Raw genomic sequence first — 21,296 nt, forward strand, 5'->3', positions numbered from 1 at the left:
AGCCTGAAATCGCTTAAGGCTGAGATGGGTGTCTTGTCTCCCCCCTTCCACCACAACTGGAGTGGCACAATGGCAGTGAGGTGCCTTTAGGAAATCCCCTAATGATAGAGAGGGGAGCAGCTGGATGCCAGGGGAACCAACCATGATAGAGACTTGGAACTTTAAATCTCACCCCTGATTCCCAGGGAGGGGAGAGGGGCTAAAGGTTGAATCAATCTCCAATGGCCCATGATTTAATCAATCATGCCTTTGTAATGAAGCCTCTATAAAAACCCAAAAGGAGGGACACCTGGGTGGCTCAGTGGCTGAGTATCTGCCTTTGGCTCAGGTCATGATCTCAGGACCCTGGGATTGAGTCACACATGGAGCTCCCCATGGGGAGCCTGATTCTCCCTCTGCCTATGTCTCTCTGACTCTCTGTCTCTCATGTATAAATAAAAACAAAAGCTTTAAAATAAAACAAAAGGAAAAGATTTGCAGAGTTTCCAGGTTGGGGAACCAGAACACTTCCATGTGCCACCCTGCTGACCCCAACCTCCACAAGGACACCAGCACCTTCCTGCAGAACCTCCCTTTCTCTATCTCTTCATCTGGCTGTGGCTTTGTATCCTTTGTCATAAATCAGTAACCTGGTGAGTAAACTAGTTTTCTGAGTTCTATGAGCTTTTCTAGCAAAGTAATCAAACTCAAAGAGGAGGTCATGGAAACCTCTGAGCTACAGCCAGTGAGTCAGAAGCACTGGGAATAATGTGGACTTGCAATTGGCATCTGAGGTAAGTACGTGAGTAGGCAGCTGGGGATACAAAAATCCCGAAGCTTTGTCCTCCATCTCTCCGGGTGACTGCAGTATGTTGAAACCCTATTATTAGACTAGGAACTGAGCGCAACCATTTCCCCACAGAAGGGAAACAGGCCTCTGACCATTTTCTCACAGAGCCCTGAAGTGTATGGTGATGTGCTCCATGATTCACCATCCATCATGCAAAAGGACTGAAATGGCAGGTGTCTCCGCAAGCCATTGGGCAAATATTGGGGAGCTCTTTGGGATAATTTCACTTAGGGAAGGGGATTCAGAAAGCAGAGCCAGGGAACAATTGACCATTAGAGCAAGTCCCACCCCTCCCATCTCTCAGGCTCTGGGGCATTCGCTATGGGAGCCAAGGCACTGAGTGGTGTTTGATTTCCCTTCCCGCCCCCTCTCATGTCCCTACCCACAGCTCCCATACTCACAGGTACATTTTCTCCCTGGAGAACGGGTAGGAGAGGTTTTTCATCTTGTTGCTACTGTGCTCTGGAACTCTGGGCTTCAAGGGTGAGCTCAGCTTCTGCAGAAGCTCGTTGAACTTCTTTGCAATGCTGCCTTCTGATTTGATCTCGTACATCTAGGAAAGGAAAAGCCCCAGGCCTAAAAAAGAGGCCATATCCAACTGCAAGAAGAATGACTCACAACCACAGTGGCACGGGACACACACCCCCAGTGGGACACACTGTGGAAAGAGGAGGAGTTTGGGAGAAGCAAGCAGAGCCCTGTCCTTCCCCTCAGCCCCCCACCGCCCAGGGTTTTCACAAGGGCATGGGCCCTGGACCTTTCTGAGCCTTAATTTCCCCATCAGAGAAAATTGTGATGAATCAAGAAAGGTCACACAGATAGTAACTGAGTGACAGCGTGGATCTAACTTATGTCAACCGAATCGAAGTCTGTACTTTACAGCTGCTCCATGCCCCTATGTGATCATCCACATCCATTTTTTTGTGTTACTCCTAGGAAATATCTGATAAATGAGTCTGCCTTCAAAGCATTAAACCTCCAACAAGTACGTGCCTTGAGCGAGGCATCGAGTTAGTACCAAGACAATTACTGATATTTATAGTCCATATAGCTTTTTTTATAATGCACAGGGTGCTTTTGCACACACTGTAGCTCTTGGTCTTCCTTGTTTATAGATGTAGTCATTGAGACATGGAGGTTGTACTTCTCATAGCAAAGCTGTGATGGATTAAAGATGGCCACAAACTTTTTATACAAATTTTCCTTTTAAGAGGTGCTGTTCTGTTCCTAACCCCTTAAATCTGAGCAGGCTCTGTAGCTCCTTAACTGGTACAGCAGAAGTGACACTATGCCAGCTGCATCCTTAGAAGATGGGCAGTTCTGTTTTGGTCTGCCTTGGTCTCCGGAAGCCCAGGTCCACTAGGAGGAAGTCCATGGCCACCAAGTAGGAAGAGAAAGAACTTAGGCTAGGTCCAGCCTTTCAGCTATTGGGCCATGCATCAGGCATGTGAGCGAAGTTTTCCTGAACCCTCCTGTCCAGCTCAAAACCCAGGTAAATTCTACCAAGTGATCCAACTCAATACCCCCATGGAACAAAAGAACCATCCAGCCCAGCTCTGCTCAACTTCCTGACCAAAACCACATGAGAAAGAAAAAAAAGAGACTGTGTTTTTTAGCTATTAAGTTTGGGCTAATTTGTCATACTGCAAAAGAAAATCAGAGCAAGAGCCAACATCCAGATCTTCTAGCTTGAAAGCTGATTTTCTTCTATCACGATATCCCTCCAGTGGCTTAAATCTAGAGAGGCAATAAAATAGGCATGAAATACAAGATAGAGAGAAATGCCACGAAAGTCACAAAAAGTATTTGGTGGTTCAAAAAAAGGAGACAGTACATCCAGTTGACACATCAGAAAAATGTTTCCTCCAGGGAGTAGGATTTCTGTTGGGCTTTCACAGAAAGGTAACTTTGTTATCATTTTGTTCTTTAATAAAATAATAAGTTAGGGGGAGGGGAAGAACATTTCCAATCTAACAACTGAAACATAACCATGGTTTGTTTATTCTAACAAAATTTCTAATGCAATTAAATATTATTTCAACTAGTTAACAAACCAAAACCATAAATGTATATGTTAACTAAGTGTGAGCAGTTCCCTTTTACTTTCAACCCAATCCCTCCCTCCTTTCCAGAGGAAATCTCTATTAACAATTTAAAGTACATTTCATCCCCTTCTCCACACACATTCCTTTCTAAACACAACTATGATCATATTTCATGTATTATTCTACTATTTGCCTGTTTCACTTAGGAATATATCACAGATATATTATCTTTCCAGGTCAGTTCATATACAACTACCTTAATAAATTACACAGCAGATGTAAATGCTAATTTGTTTAGTCATTTCCCTGGTGATGGGCATTTGTTTTATTTTCTATACATGTTTTATCTTGTTTGATCATACTTCTACTAACATTACTTTATAAATAGCTTGAATGAATAAGGCTCGAAGAGATGCAGGAAAAGATATTCTGGGCAAACAAAAAGGTAGAAAAGTTCAAGCTGCATTGAAGGGTTTAAATGGCCTGGTTACCTTACAGCACATAGACCGTCTAAACCAGCGAGTAACTGCTGGAACAGCTGAACCCCCGGGGTAGTCTGTGTTCTCTGCTCCACTGCTTCATCTGCTACAACATGAGTTGCCATGGGGGGGAAACAGTGTGTAACTTATAATCATGCCTCTATTGTCCTTAGGTTCTTGGCCATTCTGACAAATCTCTCCTTCACACACTGATCAACGCGATGCAGTGCTCACCCCTCAGGAATCCTTGGGCCTAGAAGGATGTGGGCAACAAGACGACCCCCTCATGGGTTCCCAGCACACACCCCACAGGTCATCCCCAGAGGGCAGGTACTGACCAGGCAGGTGCCCTGCACCGAGACTGCAGGGTGCTCATTATACCCATCACCATGTGTCTTTCAACGGCACTTGCATGGAAATCGAAGTTTCAGAACAGGACGGAAGCTGATGGACTCTGTCTTCCAGATGCCTTGGGATGACAGACTTAGATCCACCAGGGTACTTCTTGGTCCACTTCCCTCAATGTCTACCTCTGCTTTCCTAGTCTGGATAGCCTGCCTTCAACTACTACAGGAACTGGTCTCTCCACATCCTGTGCTTAAGGTTACCAGGTTTATCAAAGAAAAATTCAAGATGTCCAGTTAAACTTGAATCTCAGATAAACAGTGAGCCATTTTTTAGTGGATGTACGTACGGTTCCATGCAGCATTTGGGAAACACTTAGACAAAAAAAGTATTCATTGTTTATCTGAAATTTCAATTTAACTAGGCATCCTGTATTTCATCTGGCAACCCTCCTCTTGTCCACCTTTAATTTACTCTCTGCACTGGGGACACTGTGATGTTTCTGAAGCAAAAATCTGATCATATCACTTCCCTGGAAAGAAGCCTTCAACAGTTACATTGCAAAGTTCTTTTTTTTTTTTTAAGATTTTATTTATTTATTCATAGGGACAGAGAGAGAGAGGCAGAGGGAGAAGCAGGCTCCATGCAGGGAGCCTGACGTGGGACTTGATCCCAGGACTCCAGGATCACACCCTGGGCCGAAGGCAGGAGCTAAACCGCTGAGCCACCCGGGCTGCCGCAACAGCAAAGTTCTTAACACAGCCCATGGATTAACAGAAAGATCTTAATGCAAACCCTGTAAGAGTCTCCATGTTTCTCTTCCTCACTTCACCCAACTGCTGGCCCTCTTTCAGTTTCAACATGCTCAGAGCTCGACATATTCTTCATCTTCTCCCTGCCCCCACCCCAACTCTGTCCACATTCAATGCCTCACTCAATCGTCACTTCCTTGGGAAAGTCCTTCTTGGCTTCCAGACAAGGTCAAGTCCCACCTTCACGGTATTTCATGGGCTCAAATTCCTCTCCTGTATTTGAGAATTTATTTGAAAGATTATTGGATTAATGTCCAGCTGTCCTATCAAACCATGATCTCCATGAAGGCAGGATACTGTCCAAACTTTTCCCTATCTTTGAATGACTGACTGACTGCCTGAATGAATGATAAATTTTGAGGAAATTAGCATTGACGATGGCAGTTGCTGCCACTGAAGCAGCCCAGGCTGGGGACAGAAGAGCCAGAAGTTAACAGGCCTGGAAGAAACAAACCAGACTGAAGAATAAAGTCAAAAGCCCAAAGACTCTGACTCTCTTCCTGTCCTCACCAAGTACAAAGGTACTTGGGAGCCCAGCCCCAGCAGAGGCCAGGAATGCCTGTATTCAACTGGTACAGATTAATAACCCAGCAACTATCTCGAAGCTTTGTTCTGGCAGGTTAGCTGAGAACCTCCCTGCAGTTCTTGACTCTCACTGTGGCAGTGGATCTAGTGGAGCTCACTTAGAGAAACACTTAAGAGGAGTAGGCACCTATATTGTGTCTTTAGAGGGACCAGGCATAGGCCAGGGTAAGTTTTGACTGTTTATTGATGGAGAGAGGATGGGTACTCAAAATCATTGAAAGCAATATCATATGCCTCCAGGAAAAATGTAAAAGCTGGAGAAGGTGAGTCTCACCAGAAATATCAAGGTAACATCCATAGCCCTGACCAAGCCCCTATAAAAACATGCCCAGGCTGAAAGATCTGATTGACTTATGATGGAAAGAGACTTCCCAGACTTCAGGGACTCTTGGGGGACGAAGCCAGACACATACCAACAATAAAACATAGGTGGGTGGCCCCGTGGTATCCGTGGTGTCCACAATATCATGGACACTAAGCTTATAAGACAAAGATCCACTCCCTACCTCCACGCCTGAGCATGCACTGGATCTATTCCTGAAACTTCTTCCCTCCCTTTTCACTGACTATTCCTACTTCTCCTTCACTACTAGGCTTCAATATCAACTTCCCAGAAAAACTTCTTGGCCACTCACTTCTTGTCATGCTTCTTTAGTACCCTGTGAATGAATACCTGTGTCATACAATTTATCATGTTCTTCTCTAATTCTTGGCTCACTTTTCTGTCTCCCCAGCAGACTGTAAACTTCTGGAGAGCAGGGACCACACCCTGTGTGCCTGGTTCACAACAGGAACACAAGAATGTCTACTAAGTGAAGGACCGGGGTCCTGGTCCTTGCTGACGCCACAGAGCAGTAGAACTTTAGGCAAGTCACTCTCCCTCTCAAGTTCTTCATCTCTAAAGGGAGAACCAGGGAACACCCACTTCCCACCATGTGAGTAACAGGAAGTAACAGGGACCAGATTTACTCTCTGAAACAACCAAAACACCCAGACAAAAAACATGAAATAATGGGTGCTGTAGTCTGAACATTTGTGTTTCCCCAAAATTCCCATTTTGAAATATTTAATGCTCAATGTGATGACAGAAGATGGGGCCTTTGGGAGCTGAACTGGTCATCAGAGTGGAGCCCCTCCCACCATGTGAAGACACACGAGGAAGGACCAGCTATGAATAAGGAAAAGGACCCTCACCCAACCATGCAGGCACCCTGGCCTTAGACTTCTGGCCTCCAAAATTGTGAGAAAGAAATTCCTCATTTATAAGCCACACTGCCCATGGCATTTCATTACAGCAGCTTCAATGGACCAAGACCTTTATTTTCAGGACACTGGCCATTGGGCAACAAAGCTTCTGGGAGCCAGGAAACAAGCAAGATGGTTCCTGGGTGGCTCCAGCTCACTGCCTTGGGATAGGTTCTCAGCCATGGGACAGGAAGGGGAGACAAGTGGAGCCCATCAAACCCCCTGGACTGAGAAGACACAGCTGTAATTCTGGGGAGGACAAGGCAACTGGAGTTCACAGGACAGAGGAGCCCCAAGAACAGAGCTTCCCAGGTAGCTCCAGAAGTCTGCAAAAGGTCCCCATGAGTATTTGGCCACATGGATACAAGGGAACTAGTTGAGCCTGGACAAAGAACCATCTAAAAGGACTTAAAATAGCACCTCTTCCCATCAGGCAGAATGGAAAAATCTCATCATCCACAGGGCACTGGCTAGAGTGCTCAGGTCAACTCAGCAGTGTTGATAATTAGCCCTAGACTGTGCACTGCTCCAGATCCACTTAACAAATCATAAAAGAAAGAACTAGACTAAGTGCCTTATAAAGTACTGTCCAAGTCTAACATTCTACAGCTTTAAACATTTAATGAAAAAGAAACACTCATGATGTGTCTATGTTTCAACATTGTACGCATCTCCTAGATGCCAGGCGCTGAGCTTAGTGGTTGATCTGCCAAGTGCTGGAGAAGCACAAAGATAGTGATGACCCTTCCAACACAGAATGCCTTGCCATGTGTCTGGCACTTCCGCAAGCCCCATTTCATTGGGCTCCATGAAAACTCTGCAACCGTGCCTGCCAAGAAGTATTAGCATCGCTATTTTACAGGTGGGAAAACTGAGACTCAGAGGTGCAAGGAATTGCCAGAGTCAGTGGTGAAACCAGGCCTGAAACCTGGGTTTTCAGACTTCCCCATCCAGGCTCTTTCCTTCAACCTTTGATCCTTGGAAGGGTTCCATGATCCACCAGGGACATAGGCTGGAGCTACCTCTCAGTCCCACCAAACCCAGCAGCCCAGGCTCTTCTCTTGTGTCCAGCAGGATCCATGAAAGGCACCCCGATCCTCTTTATTATCATTAATATGCTCAGCGGCGGTATCGTTATTACTGTTATTCTTGGACATCAGAGAATTATGAACATCCTCAGAAATGGCAAGACACATGTTAGCCAGCTGTTCCCCATTATGCCCTCCCTGGGTACACGATACGCCTTTCATGTGCTTAAAATCATAAATAATTTTTAAAGTATGTTGCTCTTATTTTTTATTCCAGGGCTCAAATGTGGTTCTCATAAAAGCTCACTTTGGCCTCATTGTCACAGTCTAAGAGGTTTACCGATATTCCTTCTTTTCTTACTTCTTTTTCCCCCCCTTGTCTCCCTTTGCCTCTCCCCTCTGGAGGGACACAGCACTGTAGTCTGAGGGCTGATTTGTTTCCTTCCTGCATGGGAATCATGTTCCCTCCTTGATGCAAAGAACCAAGGCTATAGTGATATCTATCATGAACAGATACATAGTACTGTCCCCACTTTACAGATAAAGAAACAAGGCACAGAAAGTTTTATTAATATGCCCAATGTCATAGGAACATGAAGAGGTCCAATGACCCCAAAGATCAAGGAGAAGGTGTAACAATATTAGCTATAAATAACATAATCTTGATTATCTATGAGTCCCTTATCAGTAGTGACCTAAGAAGGCCTCTCCTTACAACTTGTAGGAAAAGGCAGTGGGATGAGCAGAGACCAGGCATAAACATGGAGAGTGAGCCCAGCTGTGCACATGCGTGTCTGCTTACACACCCCACGACCCAAAAGCTAGTACTTCTGATTACCTGTGTCTTTTCATCTATTTATGCTTTCCTCTGCTTCTCTGGTCACTGGAGGGCCAACTGTTATTATTTACGATAGCTCACTCATCATGGGAGGGAGGGCTGGGCTAAAGATTATCATCACACCCACTTACTGACATTTAATTGCAAAAGACACAGGCTCACTGAGAAGTCAGTGTGGAGCATGGCATCACAAGCCACCAGCTGGAGGAGTGTAGAAGCCTCTGGACTAAAGAAGTCATGAGGAAGTAAAGCTAAAATGCAGCAGAATTTGTCCCCCTGTCCTCATGTTGGTACCTGAGGGCAGAGGGTGGGTCACATGTGCACACACACTCTGCACTGGACCTGAGGAGCATTTACCCTTGCATGTGAGTGTTAAGCTATTCACCAAAGGGCAAACAGCAGTAGAAGCCCCAAAGGTCAGCTGTATCCTAGATCCCACAGGGAGACTTTGTGTGACACCAACAGTAGAAATGAAGTGGTCTCTTCATCCCTACTGGTGCCTACAGGTCAATTTCCTGTCTGAAGCACTAGTGAGCATGGAAAGTGACATGTACAAAATACACATTCTCCCACTGCCTAACCTAACTCTATATTCATTCATGGTTCTTCTGTTTTGGTGTGCCCTCCACACATGAATGAACATTTGCTGACTTTAAAAATATGGTCTACTGACATGGCTGACAAAGCCTTGTGAGCCGTGCCTCCTGCCTCCCACTGCACGCACAATGGCGTGCGATCATCCTCTCATTTTCCCCACACTGCCTGGGGTTTTCTTACCTTGGTGACTGGATGACATGTACTTCCCTCTTCTGGGAAGGTTCTCAGGTACCCTCTCTACCTGACCAACCGCAACCCAGCCCTCAGGTCTAAGCTCAAATGGCACCTTCCTTCACCCTGCCCCCCACCTAAATTAATTTCCACTGGTTGACTCTCTGTCCACCCTGCTTTTTCCTCTGTGGGTGCCTCCCAGTTCATATAGCTATCGTCTGAATCTTCACCATCCCGAAGCCACATGGTGCCAGGACCAGTTGTAGTCACCACTGCATCACCCACTCTCAGCTGGGTTATCTCATACATAGTGATACTCAACAGGTATTCACTAGGTGGATGGATGGATGGATGTGTGGATGGGTGGATGGATGGGTCGGTAGTTGAGTGAAAAATACGGCCTTCCAAAAAGGCTATGACCCCCCTCTACACAACCTAGCCCCATTCCAGGTACAGTGAGACTCTTCCCAAACATTTCTTGGCAACTGAAGGAGCAGCTGAAAACCCAGATCAGGGATGGCCATCAGGGTACATGTGCTGCCAGCCCCATCCCTACAGACAGCCCTAAGGGATGGCAGCGGTCCTCCCTAATGCCGTTATATGGGCCTCAAGAGCCCATTCAGCATCAGTCTGCAGCCCCCTGCCATGACAGATTAAGTGTGCTATGTGTTTCATTATTCATCATTCATTCATTCATTCATTCATTCATTCATTCGCACATACTGGTTTCATGCCTACTCTATACTAGGCCCCTTCTAGGTGCTGCCTGCACCACAAAACCAAATCCCTGTCCTCTGTAGTGGGGAGACAATCAAACAAGAAGACAAATACATGACTCAGGAGTAGGCAGTGCCAAGTGTTAGAAAGGAAAAATAAGAGAAGGGGGTGGAAAGTGGCAGGGGGCCTACCTCACATAGGGTGGTCGGGAAGGCCTGTCCGAGGAGGGGACATATGGTTCTGCTCATATGTCCCCAGTGAAGTAAGAGAGTTCTGGGGGTAGTTACAGAAGGTCTTCCAGGCAGACAGAAGAGCAAACCGAAACACCCTGAGATGGAAACAGGCTTGGCATACTGGAGGAGCAGCAAGGAGGCCATTGTGGCTAGAGAAGAGTGAGCAAGTAGGGAGTGGCAGGAAATCAGTTTCTGAACCAGAGGTGGCAGATATGGCATCCACTTAGAGTCCCTGGCAGAAACATTGTCTCATTCCTGGCCCCTCTCTGACTAACAGCCCTTCCTGCCCACAGCAGGAATCACAGAACACCCTCAGGTTGGACCTAGCCCCAGCCATGGGACACATCAGTGGTCCCACTCTTCCATTCCACCCAGTGCCCATTCTTGGGCTTTTATCCGCCCAATGCTGGTAAACACTTACCAACTAACTGGAACAAGGTGCTGGGGGTTGCTGATGTGTAACATTTGTGGATTTGTATGGTATAAATAATGCCTACCCTGGTCATTTTCAAGCTACCAATGCTGTAACAATCAGCTTGCAAAATTTCTGAAAATGTAACATCAGATCTCAAGAGGTGTTAAGAGTCAACATGTTATCAACCCCAGCTCTTAATGGGTAAGAAGAGCTCTCCATCCATGAGCCCTAAGAACCAGAAGCTGACTTCCCCTACTTGCGTCTCTGCCTCTCCTCTCCCCAAACACCCTCAGGAGCAGTCATGGCCTAGCTGAAGAGCACCCACATGGGCCAGTTACTCGGGACAGTCCTGGCATACTCAACATCTAGTACTGTGTCCTGGCATGATCATTAATAACTCTTCCACCCTCAAAGGGTACCTTGGGATGATAAATTAAATGGTCTGTCCACTGCCCTACAGCACTGGGTCTGGTGTCTGGGTCCCAGCTGACCCCAGGCTGGCACGTACTACCCCAGTTCAGAAGGACAAGACTCGAGAGCCTAAAGAAAGAAAAGCCACCACCTCTATCTCCATTTTTTAGCCCCGAGTCTTTAAAACAACTCAATACAACCATTCAAATTCACTTTCCATTACATTTACTTATTTTCAGCTTCACTGTTTTTAAGCCCTGCAACAGACTTATCCACTGATGGAGCCAGGTGGGCCAGACCTCTGCAGTCTCACCAGGCTCATATGCATATCTAGAACATGGCCGTGTGCCATGTCAGGTTCCTTGCTCAAACTACAACACGTAGGTGGCATCAATTATTTTGTTTTTATTTTTGAAAAATGAGAAGCATTACTGAAAACAAAAAAGGAATAAAAAGTCAAAGTATTCTGCACTCTTTCCAGCCTATTTAAATAGCAATCAAAGAGTGTGCACCAAAAGCCCATAAAGATATCAAATACAAACTCTACCCTCTCAGCTACGCCTCTATTAAAAACAAATGTCTGGGAACAGACAATGACAACATGGGGCAAGGCCCCATTTACAGCCAACCCTACGTAAACACCAACAGTTCTGCTTCATTTAAAAAATTACTGCCAGTAATAATAAAAAGAGTCTGCCCTAAAAGGCATCTTGAAGGCTGAGCAGACAGTGACCCTCTCCCTGTGACCAGAGGCCCACAGGTTCTCTATCCTTGACAAAGCTCATTGAGTTTCTCCTCCTTTTTATTTTCTGATCACCAGAGAGGATTCAATGAACTATCAAAACAGCCCCCAAAGAGTAATTAGCTCACCACCCGATGAAGGGACGAGTTGGCCAGAGTGAGGAGGGAAAAGAATGCGCCTCCTGTTCTGGAAGACTGCATGAACTGTACACAGCTGCGAGCTGAAAGCCCTGCTATTACACTGTGGATCACAACTGCCAGAAGGTCCTGGGGCTGGGGGAGCAAGCTCAATCTGGCATCCATCAGCTGATCAATCTCATATTTACTGTTCATCTATTATTTAGGTAACACCATACTAGAATTTGCAGGGAATACAGAGAAAACACAAACCATAGTTCCTACTTTTGGGAGAGGGGCCAGAGTGCTAATGGCACCTTTGGAGACATAAGAGTAAGGCACCCAAAGTAGTTAAGGAAAAAGTATTGGATGAAAAAATCCTGACTGTAGGTTGCCTAAAAAATCCATGTAAGGAATGAAGGAGGTTCTATGAGGAAAGTGAGATTTGGGCTGGGTCACGAAGAAGGAATTTCTTTATTGTTTATTGTGTATTTAGAGAAGATGGGGAGATCATTCCAGGACCAGAGGCAAATACTGAAAGCATCTTAAAAGGCTCCAGCCCCTGGAAGAGAGAGTAAAGTACTCCCTCTTGACAAGAGTATAAAATCAGGGAGCTCAGAGTAGGCTCCACAGAGAGGCATGGGCAGGGGAACTGAGAGAAAATTCAGTGACATTACTGGGCTCAGGGATAAAGGGCAGCCCCATTTATGGAGTAGAGATCCACAGGCTAAGTGTACTACCTCATTTAACACACAGCTTGAAGAAGCGGCAGATGTAGGACACTTTTAGGTATTTGGACACAATCAGACTGTGAATGACTCCACAGGAGTATCTGTCCTCAGGTCCCTCTGCTAACATCAACAATAGCAGAGAGAATGAACAAATTTACTGTCATTTGGCTGGCATGTGGACCCCAGCATTTTAAAGATATGACAGAGAAGTCAAGGTCCAACCTCCGAACCTTACAAGTGAGAAAGCTATTATATTCCAGGACTGCTAAGTAACTCACCATGCCAGTCCAAAGCAATGACAAAGGAAAAATGCAGATGTGTTACCTCCCAGCCCAGGAATATTTATCTAGGATGGAGTTTCCCAGAGTATGTTCTACAGATGACTGGTTCCCTAGGATACCTAGGAATACACCTGCAAATAACTTACAAGCATTCAGCAGGAAGAGCTGGATAAAATGGAACCATGTTCTTCACTACAAGTTTTCTCAGAACTTTTAATTGCTCAGATTCACTATAATAATTAGTGTTTCTAGACTTTGTTAGACTATGAGTTATTTTTTTAAATGGAAGCCCAGGGGTGTTTGGGTGGCTTAGTCAGTTAAGCACTGCCTTTGGCTCAGGTCATGATCTCAGGGTCCTGGGATCAAGTCCCGTGTTGGGCTGCCAGCTCAGTGGGAAGTCTGATTTTCCCTCTCACTCTCCCTCTATGTGCTCTTTCTCTCTCTCAAATAAATAAGTACAATATTTTAAAAAATGGAATGGAAGACCACCACCATTCTATGCTATATGCTGAGAAATGCTATTCTAGGCCATGCTAGCTCAAGCCTCATTTTGGACTCCTTGGTAAGGTCAGGTAGTAGCTCGGCTTTGCAGTCAGACAGAAATGAGTCCTAGATCTAACCCCTTCATGCCATGTGACCTAAGATAAGCTTATTAACTTCTCTGAGTTGGTTCTCTCATCTATAAAATGGGGCTAAAGCTAGCACCCACCTCATATTGTCTTGAGGATAAAAATGAAAAGCATGTAACACTCCTATCAAAGAACACAGCACATCAGAAGCATAAGCTGTATTTTAAACTCAGTTTAATTATTTCCCAACTTATATCTACAGTTTTAAGTCCTTTTATTTTCAGATATTTTGTTTTTAACTGACAGCATTGAGAGTGGTTTTATTACCTCCCTTTCTCTTGAAGTCAATTATGAATTATGAAATGTGGGGAAGCTAACATCCTTATTTACATATATCCCTTACCAAGGCAGAAGCTTTCACCTCATCAAACCCACAGTTACCTTTGAAGCAGAACTACAAGTGGGAAAACAACTGCTGAACTGAATATACACAGTACTTTGCAGCCACACTGGGTCTCCTTACAGCATGTATGCTAAGGTGAGACACTTTCAGACTCAGATCTCATCAAAGCAGAAATCTGGAACGTGAAATAGGCATAAACATGGAAAGATCAGGCAAGAGGATGCTTGCACAAAGTCTTCTTTAGACAAGCCCAAAGCCCAGTGCTGAGGAATGAACAAAGATGCAAAGTGGATTCCTGGGATGCAGAGCAAGCCCACAAGCCTAACTGACATCTGGGTCTTGGATCATTGACTTGCTTCCTGCCCAGAGGGAGAGTGTACTCATTTCCGAGGGCTGTCATAACAAACTACCACACACTGGGTGTCTTGAAACAGCAGAAATACATGCCCTCACAGTTGTGAAAGCCACAGGTCTGGAATTAGGGTGCCAGCAGGGCTGCATCCTCTCCAAAGGTTCTAAGGGAAAAACCTTCCCAGGAGGGCTCCAGGTGTTCCCCTGGACCTGGAGCTGTATTACCCCAATCTCAGCTTTGAACTTCACCCAGTTTTCTACCCTACATGTCTGTGGATCTCAATTCTCTTTCAGCCTGTCCTTGGATTTGGGCCTATCCTACATCCAGGATGATCTTATCTTGAGATCTTTACCAAATTATATCTGCAAAGAGTCTTTTTTCCAAATAAGATCACATTCACAAGTTTCAGGGTTAGGGCTTGGGCATATATTTTTGGACACCTCTATTTGAACCACTACAAAAAGCATTATGGACCTTAAAAGCACAAGTGCTTATGATGGTTAATTTCATGTGTCAACTTGACTGCCCATGGGGTGCCCAGATATTTAGCCAAACATTATTCTGAGAGTGTCTGTGAAGGTGTTTTTGGATGAGATTAACATTTGAATGGGTAGACTGAGTAAAGCAGCTTGCCCTTCTCTTGCAGGTGGGCCTCATCCAATCAGTTGAAAGTCTGAATAGAACAAAAAGGCTGAGTAAGAAGGAACTCCTCCTGCCTGATTGTTTGAGCTGAGACAGTGATCTTTTCCTTCCCTCAGACCTGAACTGAAATAGCTCTTTTTGGGTCTTGAGCCTGATGGGCATTTGACTGGAACTTACACCATTAGCTCTCCTGGGTCTCCAGGTTGCCACCTGCCTATCTTGGGACTTCTCAGCCTCCATAATCACTTGGAACAATCCAAGTGATAATATATATAATATATAACATATATAATATACCCACTACCCAAACACACACACACACACACACACACACACACACACAATGGGTTCTGTTTCTCTGGAGAGTTCTGATTAATACAAGGATCAACTCTGGATAACTAAGAAGAGGTGCTCTGGTCCTTACTGGGCAAGTCCCTGAAGCTGGCTGGATACCATTAGCTGGAGGGAGAGTCTTACTGTGGAGCTTTTTTGCAAAAGCCATGGTTACAAAATCAGAAACTCTTGAGATGCAGTAGCAGGTACCCAAGAACAACTTCCAATAATTGCAATATTTACAATAATAGAATTAATATTTTCCTCTACGGGGCCACTCAGGCTAACCAAAATGCCAAGTGGCTTTGCTTTTTAGCTGGAATTATATTCGTTCAGTGTGGTAACACCAATTATCTCACAGTGATCAGAAATTTCTTCTTTTTCTTCTTCTTCTGGTAGTTATATATTTTTTTCAGTTAATGAAAATGAAAAGATGAATTATTCTTTAATAAGTGCTGTTTAGTAGATAAAAGATATTTCAAACCATGGATTCCATGGAGAGACTTAAAGAATAAATGACATTTCTGAACTTGTGTTTTTGCATCATTGGCTCATCAGAAATTTACATACATTACTTTGTACTAGAATCCACCCTGCACAACAGTTTAACATGACGTTCTCAGTTTTTATACAAAAGCAGGTCAAGAAATGGCTATACAAAGAATATTCTAGTACCTCATACAAACTCATTATTGAAAATCTGCCCTTATATTGTTGGTGTCCTTTACCTAACAATTATGCTTTAACGACAGCAAAAAGTTTGCCTCCTCTGCCTCCTCTGCCAAAACAGATGCTCATTTCCACGGATTATGTGAGCCACAGTCCCCTGTGCCCCAGCTACCAGGAAGCTCAAAGTGACATCTGTCACATGTGCATGAATCACTTTTATTCTTCATTTTTACTATCATTTTCCCTGCACTAACTTACTTTCCTCCAATTACAAAGTTCTTTTTTATGTGTCTTTTCTAAAAATGATCCATACGTACTTATGATTTTGGTCGTAATCCATCACAAGTCCTGTTTTGGGAAATAGGCTAACATGTGAATGAATGCCAGGTTCGTGGGGGCAGAGCCAGTAGTAAAACTCACATCTCCATTTGCCACATCTGCTTGAAAAGGGTGCCGTCCAGCCCTCCCTCCTGCACTTCAGGGCTCCTCCAGTGATTTGCATCACAGACCTCATACATGTAGCCATTATGCTAGGGATGCCCCAAGGAGCCACACTCTAGGAAACAGAAATCCCCCAGCACACAGTTCAGAGGCCATCTGTTCCTGCCTCCCCACAGATTCCAAGCCTGGGTTTCTGGCTGCCTTGGCAGGTTGAAGGAACTGGGTCCAATTTCCCCCCAATACTGCTAATAGGAAATAGCAGGAAAGAGCCACTCGATTTGTTGCCAACCATGTTGCCCTCTGTACATCACATATGAACAATAGTGATAAAAGTCATAGTACCAGCTACCATGTGTTACGTGTGCCTCTGTGTTAGGCATCCCACATCAGTACCACTCCTCACAATAGCCCACCATGACATTTGTTATTCCTGTTCTGGAGATAAGAGAGATTTGCTCTAAGCTTGCTTTCCTCAAAAGGTACAACTTGCTGGAAGTTAACAGCATCTACTTGCATGCAAAGGGCTCACTTGCATGCTACTTGCATGCTAAAGTCCTCACAGGCTCCTGGGAACAACAAATATGGCCCCTGCAATATCAGTCTCTCTCTTCAGGACAGCCACGGAAATTCTGACAGACTGGGCAAAAGTGATGTTCACCCACCCCAGGCATGTCATTTCTTCCAAATTCAGTGGCCTCTGGCTAGACTAAAATGATTTCAAGGATGGACTCCGTTACCTCCCCCTTGTCTGTTCCCAGCCTTGTCTCTGCTGTAGAAAGCACTTAGAGAATAAATGAAATAAGGGGTGAAAGGGTGGGAGGATGTTCATTCATGTGGATCAAAAGTGAATAAGAGAGAAACATAAATGCTGGTAAGGAGCAAAACTGAGAAAGCACCCATTTCAAACCTTCTCAGGCTGCCCGGGGCCAAAGGCCAGGACTATCCGCCCCTTTCCTGTGCATGGATGTGGAGTGTCCTCACAAAATGCTGGCTCTCGTGTTGTTGTTTTTGGAAAACAAATGCTTCCTTCCAAGATTCCCCCTCCCAGTTAATATCTGTGTTCAGGACTCCGAGTCCCTGGACGCATAACTATGGGTTTGTCCAGGTTTGAGATCTCAATTTTGTGATTTCCTCTCCATCTTCCTGGTCTCCAGACCCTGCTGAGTTACAATTCAAATGTCCACCGGCCTGAAGGATACTCAACTGATCCCACGCCATGCCTCAGTCTCCCTCCGCTTTACCCTGACCACCAGGATGTGGCTCTCTGCACATGTGGCTTATTCTCATTGTGGTCACTTTCCAAACCCACTAAGACAGGACAAAAATGCCACTGGTCCCAATGCTAGCCTTCTGCAGATCGCCCAGTCTTGTCCTCCCGGTCCATCTCACAAACTGGGTGTACTCTACACCTTCACACTTGTAATCAGGTTCCCAGATTGATTTTGAAAAACATACTCATCCTACCCTGCCTCCAGAATTATATCCACCCTCTCCTTGTTATGACATCCCCTGTGAGGTCAGCCACTGCGTTCTGTGAATACAAAGAAGAACGGGGCCATGTGGCTGAACCCGTAGAACTATGCCACAACAGTCCACCTGTGTCAAGTCTGGGACCCAGAAACTTCAGAGAAAAGCTCCGCCTGTTGTATCTGCAACATTCTAGGAGCCACCACCTGGCTTTCCTGTCTCCAGATTCCGTGGTCCACCCTATTTGCATAGAGAGCTGTGCTGTGCTAACAAGCCACCATTTGAGACAATATTTAATTCACGCTTTGATGTCTGGTATGTGCATTCCTCCTGTTGTGCTCTCTGACTCTAAGCTGTTGGAGAGCCTGGATTATTTCCGTGGCCAGTAGTGTCTCTCCAAAGACCCTCTACAGTGGGACGTCCAGTGGTGCTAGCTGCAGGGAAGTGGACTGGGGCACTAGGAATTGAGAATGCACATAAAAATATTCCAGCACATGGACACAGTGATAAACTTCCATACTTCCATAGCACCGGTTAGTAGTTAGAGTCTTACAACAGCCTTCTAAGAAAAATAGGGCAGGTATTATGATGCCCATACCCTAAGTGAGGAACTGAGACTCTGAAAAAAGAAGTAACATTCCCACGTCACCCAGCAAATACATGCAGAACAGAGTCTGGGCTTCTGAGGACTCGTCTAGCACAGTGTCTGCCACCCTATGCCTTCAAAAGGAAGGAGGACCAGGGACAGCCTAATTGTCCACCAACAAATGAATGAATAAGGAAGATGTGGTATGTGTGCACGATGGAATCTCACTCAGCCGTGAGAAACAAGAACATCCACCATTTGCAACATGGATGAACTCTGAGCATATGATGCTAAGTGATATTAAGTCAGGAAAAAAAATGTACTATCACTTATATGTGGGCTCTAAGAAGCCAAACCTGTAAAAACAGAGAGTAAAAGGGTGGTTACCAGGGAATGGAGAAGGCAGAGGGATAGGAGAGATATAGTGTAATGATACATATTTGCAACGAGTAGGAAATAAGCACTAGAGAGCTAATGCACAGTACAGTGAATACAGACAATATTGTATTATAGCCATCAAACTCACTAAGAGACTAGAACTTAATTATTCCAACCACTAAAAAGAAAGAATAATTATGTAACACTAACAGAGGTGTTAATTGTTGCTATAATGGTAACCATATTACAATACAAAAATGTATCAAATTTACATGTTGTAGACCTTAAGTTTACACAAAGTTATGTCAAATATATTTGAATTATTTTTAAAATGCAAAAAGATAAAGACAAAGAAGGAGGGAAACTCAGAGATGGTTGCATTGTAATATGTCCTTACCCTAATTATCTCATCTACAAGTTCAAGTACAGGCATTACCTAAACTATAGGCGGCAGTTCCAGTAGGCTAAGAGTATGGCGAGCACATAACTCTATGGGAAGATGGGTCATTTAAGCAGATCTATGCTCTCAAAGATATGAGCCTGTGAAAGAATGAGTAGAGACCAGGGGCAGGCATTATGTGGGGGCTGAGTCTAGGAATGAGGAGGAGAAGGTGATAGAGAAATAAGAGGTATGGCAGGATGTCCTAAGAACAGAGAAGGAGGCAAGGAAAAGGCATCAGGAGAGGGATGTGGAAGGGGGAAGGAAGAAGAATGGGAAGGAGAGCAAAGAAGAAAGAGGCATAAGAGAGAACAGAAGGATACACACTTTTTCTATGTCTCTAGCTTTCCTGCTCTAAGGAGCATCCTGGGAGATAGAAGCCATAGCATGGCCATTAGAGTTTTGCTCACCTTCTTTCCAAGGATCAGCCAGCAGAGAAAAAAACACAAGAAGCAAGATACAAATAGAATGAGATTAAGAGAACACTGGATACTTACATAAATCAGAGAAAGGATAAGAAATATATTGAGGTTAGTTAGAAGCAGAAGAAAGAGAAGTGAAAGGGTTGGCCAGGTTAGGTCACTACTATAGAGAAGCAGAAGCCTCCATCTAAAACTAATACTCGAGGCGAGTTGGGGAGAACATCAGTGGACAAGGAGCGGAGGGCCATGACAAAGATGGCACCTGCATTTGAGGACAATGGGATTAGGAGCAAGATATCCAAAACTAGGAGACAATACAGCAGTGCAACTGAAGGGGGAAAGACCCTGGTGTCGTCCTTGTGAAAACAAGATACTCAGGTACGTGACCCCAAAACATTTACTTCTTATTGGCAGAATGTTTGTAGCTGATATTCATGTCTGTGGTTGTTCACTCTTTGACAATCATTTTTAAAACATTCCCCAAATGATTTTTTCCCAAATGTTTTTTTTTAATCAACTCTTCTGATTAAGAACATTCTATTTTACAGAAGAGATGAGTGAAAGCCACCACCACATAGTACTCAGTGGCAGAGTCACAGCCAGAACAAGGATCTTCACAGCAAGTTTAGTGCTATTCTCCCTACATGCTGCTGACCCAATCAGCAAGGCTTGCTGTCTGCTCTCCTTGCTGTTTGCTCTTTAAAAAGGAAAAAAAAAAAAAAAAAAAAGCCTGCCAGTGTTGGGACATCAAGAAGAGGGAGAAAGGAAGTATAACAAAGGGGCCAAGAAACTGGACCAGGCCATGGCTGACTTCTCACGAAGCATATTCCAAGGGAGCTCTGTGGTAAAGGGATCTCCCAAACCCTGCCCCTCTCTGTACCCCAACTTTCTTCCGACCCTATCCGCATCACTGCCCCATACTTAGGATCCCTGGGGAGGCAACTGCCATTTCAACTCCACACCCCTCATCTCCCAAACCCTGGCCTTGTCCCCGAGGCTCCCAAACCCAGAAGAAACATCCTCATACTTTCTTGGTGGGGACTTTGATCTTCAAGAACTCCGCCTCTCTGGCCAGCACCTGCCATGGGGCGTGGATCCGGACAAAGATGGATCCCTGGCTTTTATTCTGTAAGATACAAAGAAAGAAAAAATGGAAACACTTAGAAGGACATAGTTTAAATTCCTGTCTCCCCAACTTTCCCAAACCAGAAGCCTGGTGTTTCTTCAGTTTCTAGTGTTTGTTCTCTTTTAACTTCATCAGGACCCAGTCCCCTCCTGCCCATATCCCATTCACCAGTTCTGTTCCAGAAAGGCTCTCATCAAAAATCACAGAGTACTGTTCCCAAAGTGTGGTCCCTGGAGGTTTGGTGGTTTCAGAGGAAAAGAAGAATTAAAATGAGTATGGCCCCAGATTTGAAATGTAAGCAACTCTGAGTTTCACAGAAATCCTATCACACTCTTTGTAGCAGTTACAGGACTTTTGCTGGCATTTGGTGAACAGCCTGCCACTCATCCCATTCACAGAGTTTCATTGTTTACTGTTAAGTTTGTATCTCTGTTCCTACTGTGGTGTGTCAGAGCCCCAAATGGCAAAAGTAGTTCACCTAAGTCCAAAACTAATGATAATAAATAATAATGTAAACAATGCAATGAAAAATGACATCATAAACATAAATCATGAACAGAGATCTAGTGTGAATATAGAATATGAATCTATGTCCCAGGACAAGTGATTCTGTGAGTGTAGTAATTTCACCCAAAAATTAAAAGGAAAGAAAATGCAGAAATGAGTATTTGAAAATTAGGTCTTCATGAGTCAGTAATCCTGGTCACATTGTCTGTGACAAAAATTGGTCTGTGATTTAAAAAAAAAGACATGAAGCTGTCAGTTTTTCCCCATCTTCACATAAAACCTCAAACTTTTAAAATAAGCATACAAAGAAAGCAACTACTTCTGACATTTTCAATTTAGTTT

General features: G+C 44.5%; 1 protein-coding gene across 2 annotated transcripts in view; it reads right to left on the bottom strand.

Annotated features, from left to right (window-relative positions):
• Positions 1 to 21,296, bottom strand: part of LOC121479676 (anoctamin-2) — a 341,299-nt gene that overhangs the window by 238,630 nt on the left and 81,373 nt on the right. For both annotated transcript variants that reach the window (XM_041735401.1, XM_041735402.1), the window contains exons 4-5: positions 20,349 to 20,447; positions 1,231 to 1,382 (exon numbers count right to left, since the gene is read on the bottom strand). In XM_041735401.1, coding sequence (XP_041591335.1) covers positions 1,231 to 1,382; positions 20,349 to 20,447 — 251 coding nt within the window. The remainder of the gene's footprint in view (positions 1 to 1,230; positions 1,383 to 20,348; positions 20,448 to 21,296) is intronic.

The sequence above is a fragment of the Vulpes lagopus genome, chromosome 21 (assembly GCF_018345385.1).
Source record: "Vulpes lagopus strain Blue_001 chromosome 21, ASM1834538v1, whole genome shotgun sequence".
In the NCBI taxonomy this organism is placed as follows: Eukaryota; Metazoa; Chordata; class Mammalia; order Carnivora; family Canidae; genus Vulpes; species Vulpes lagopus.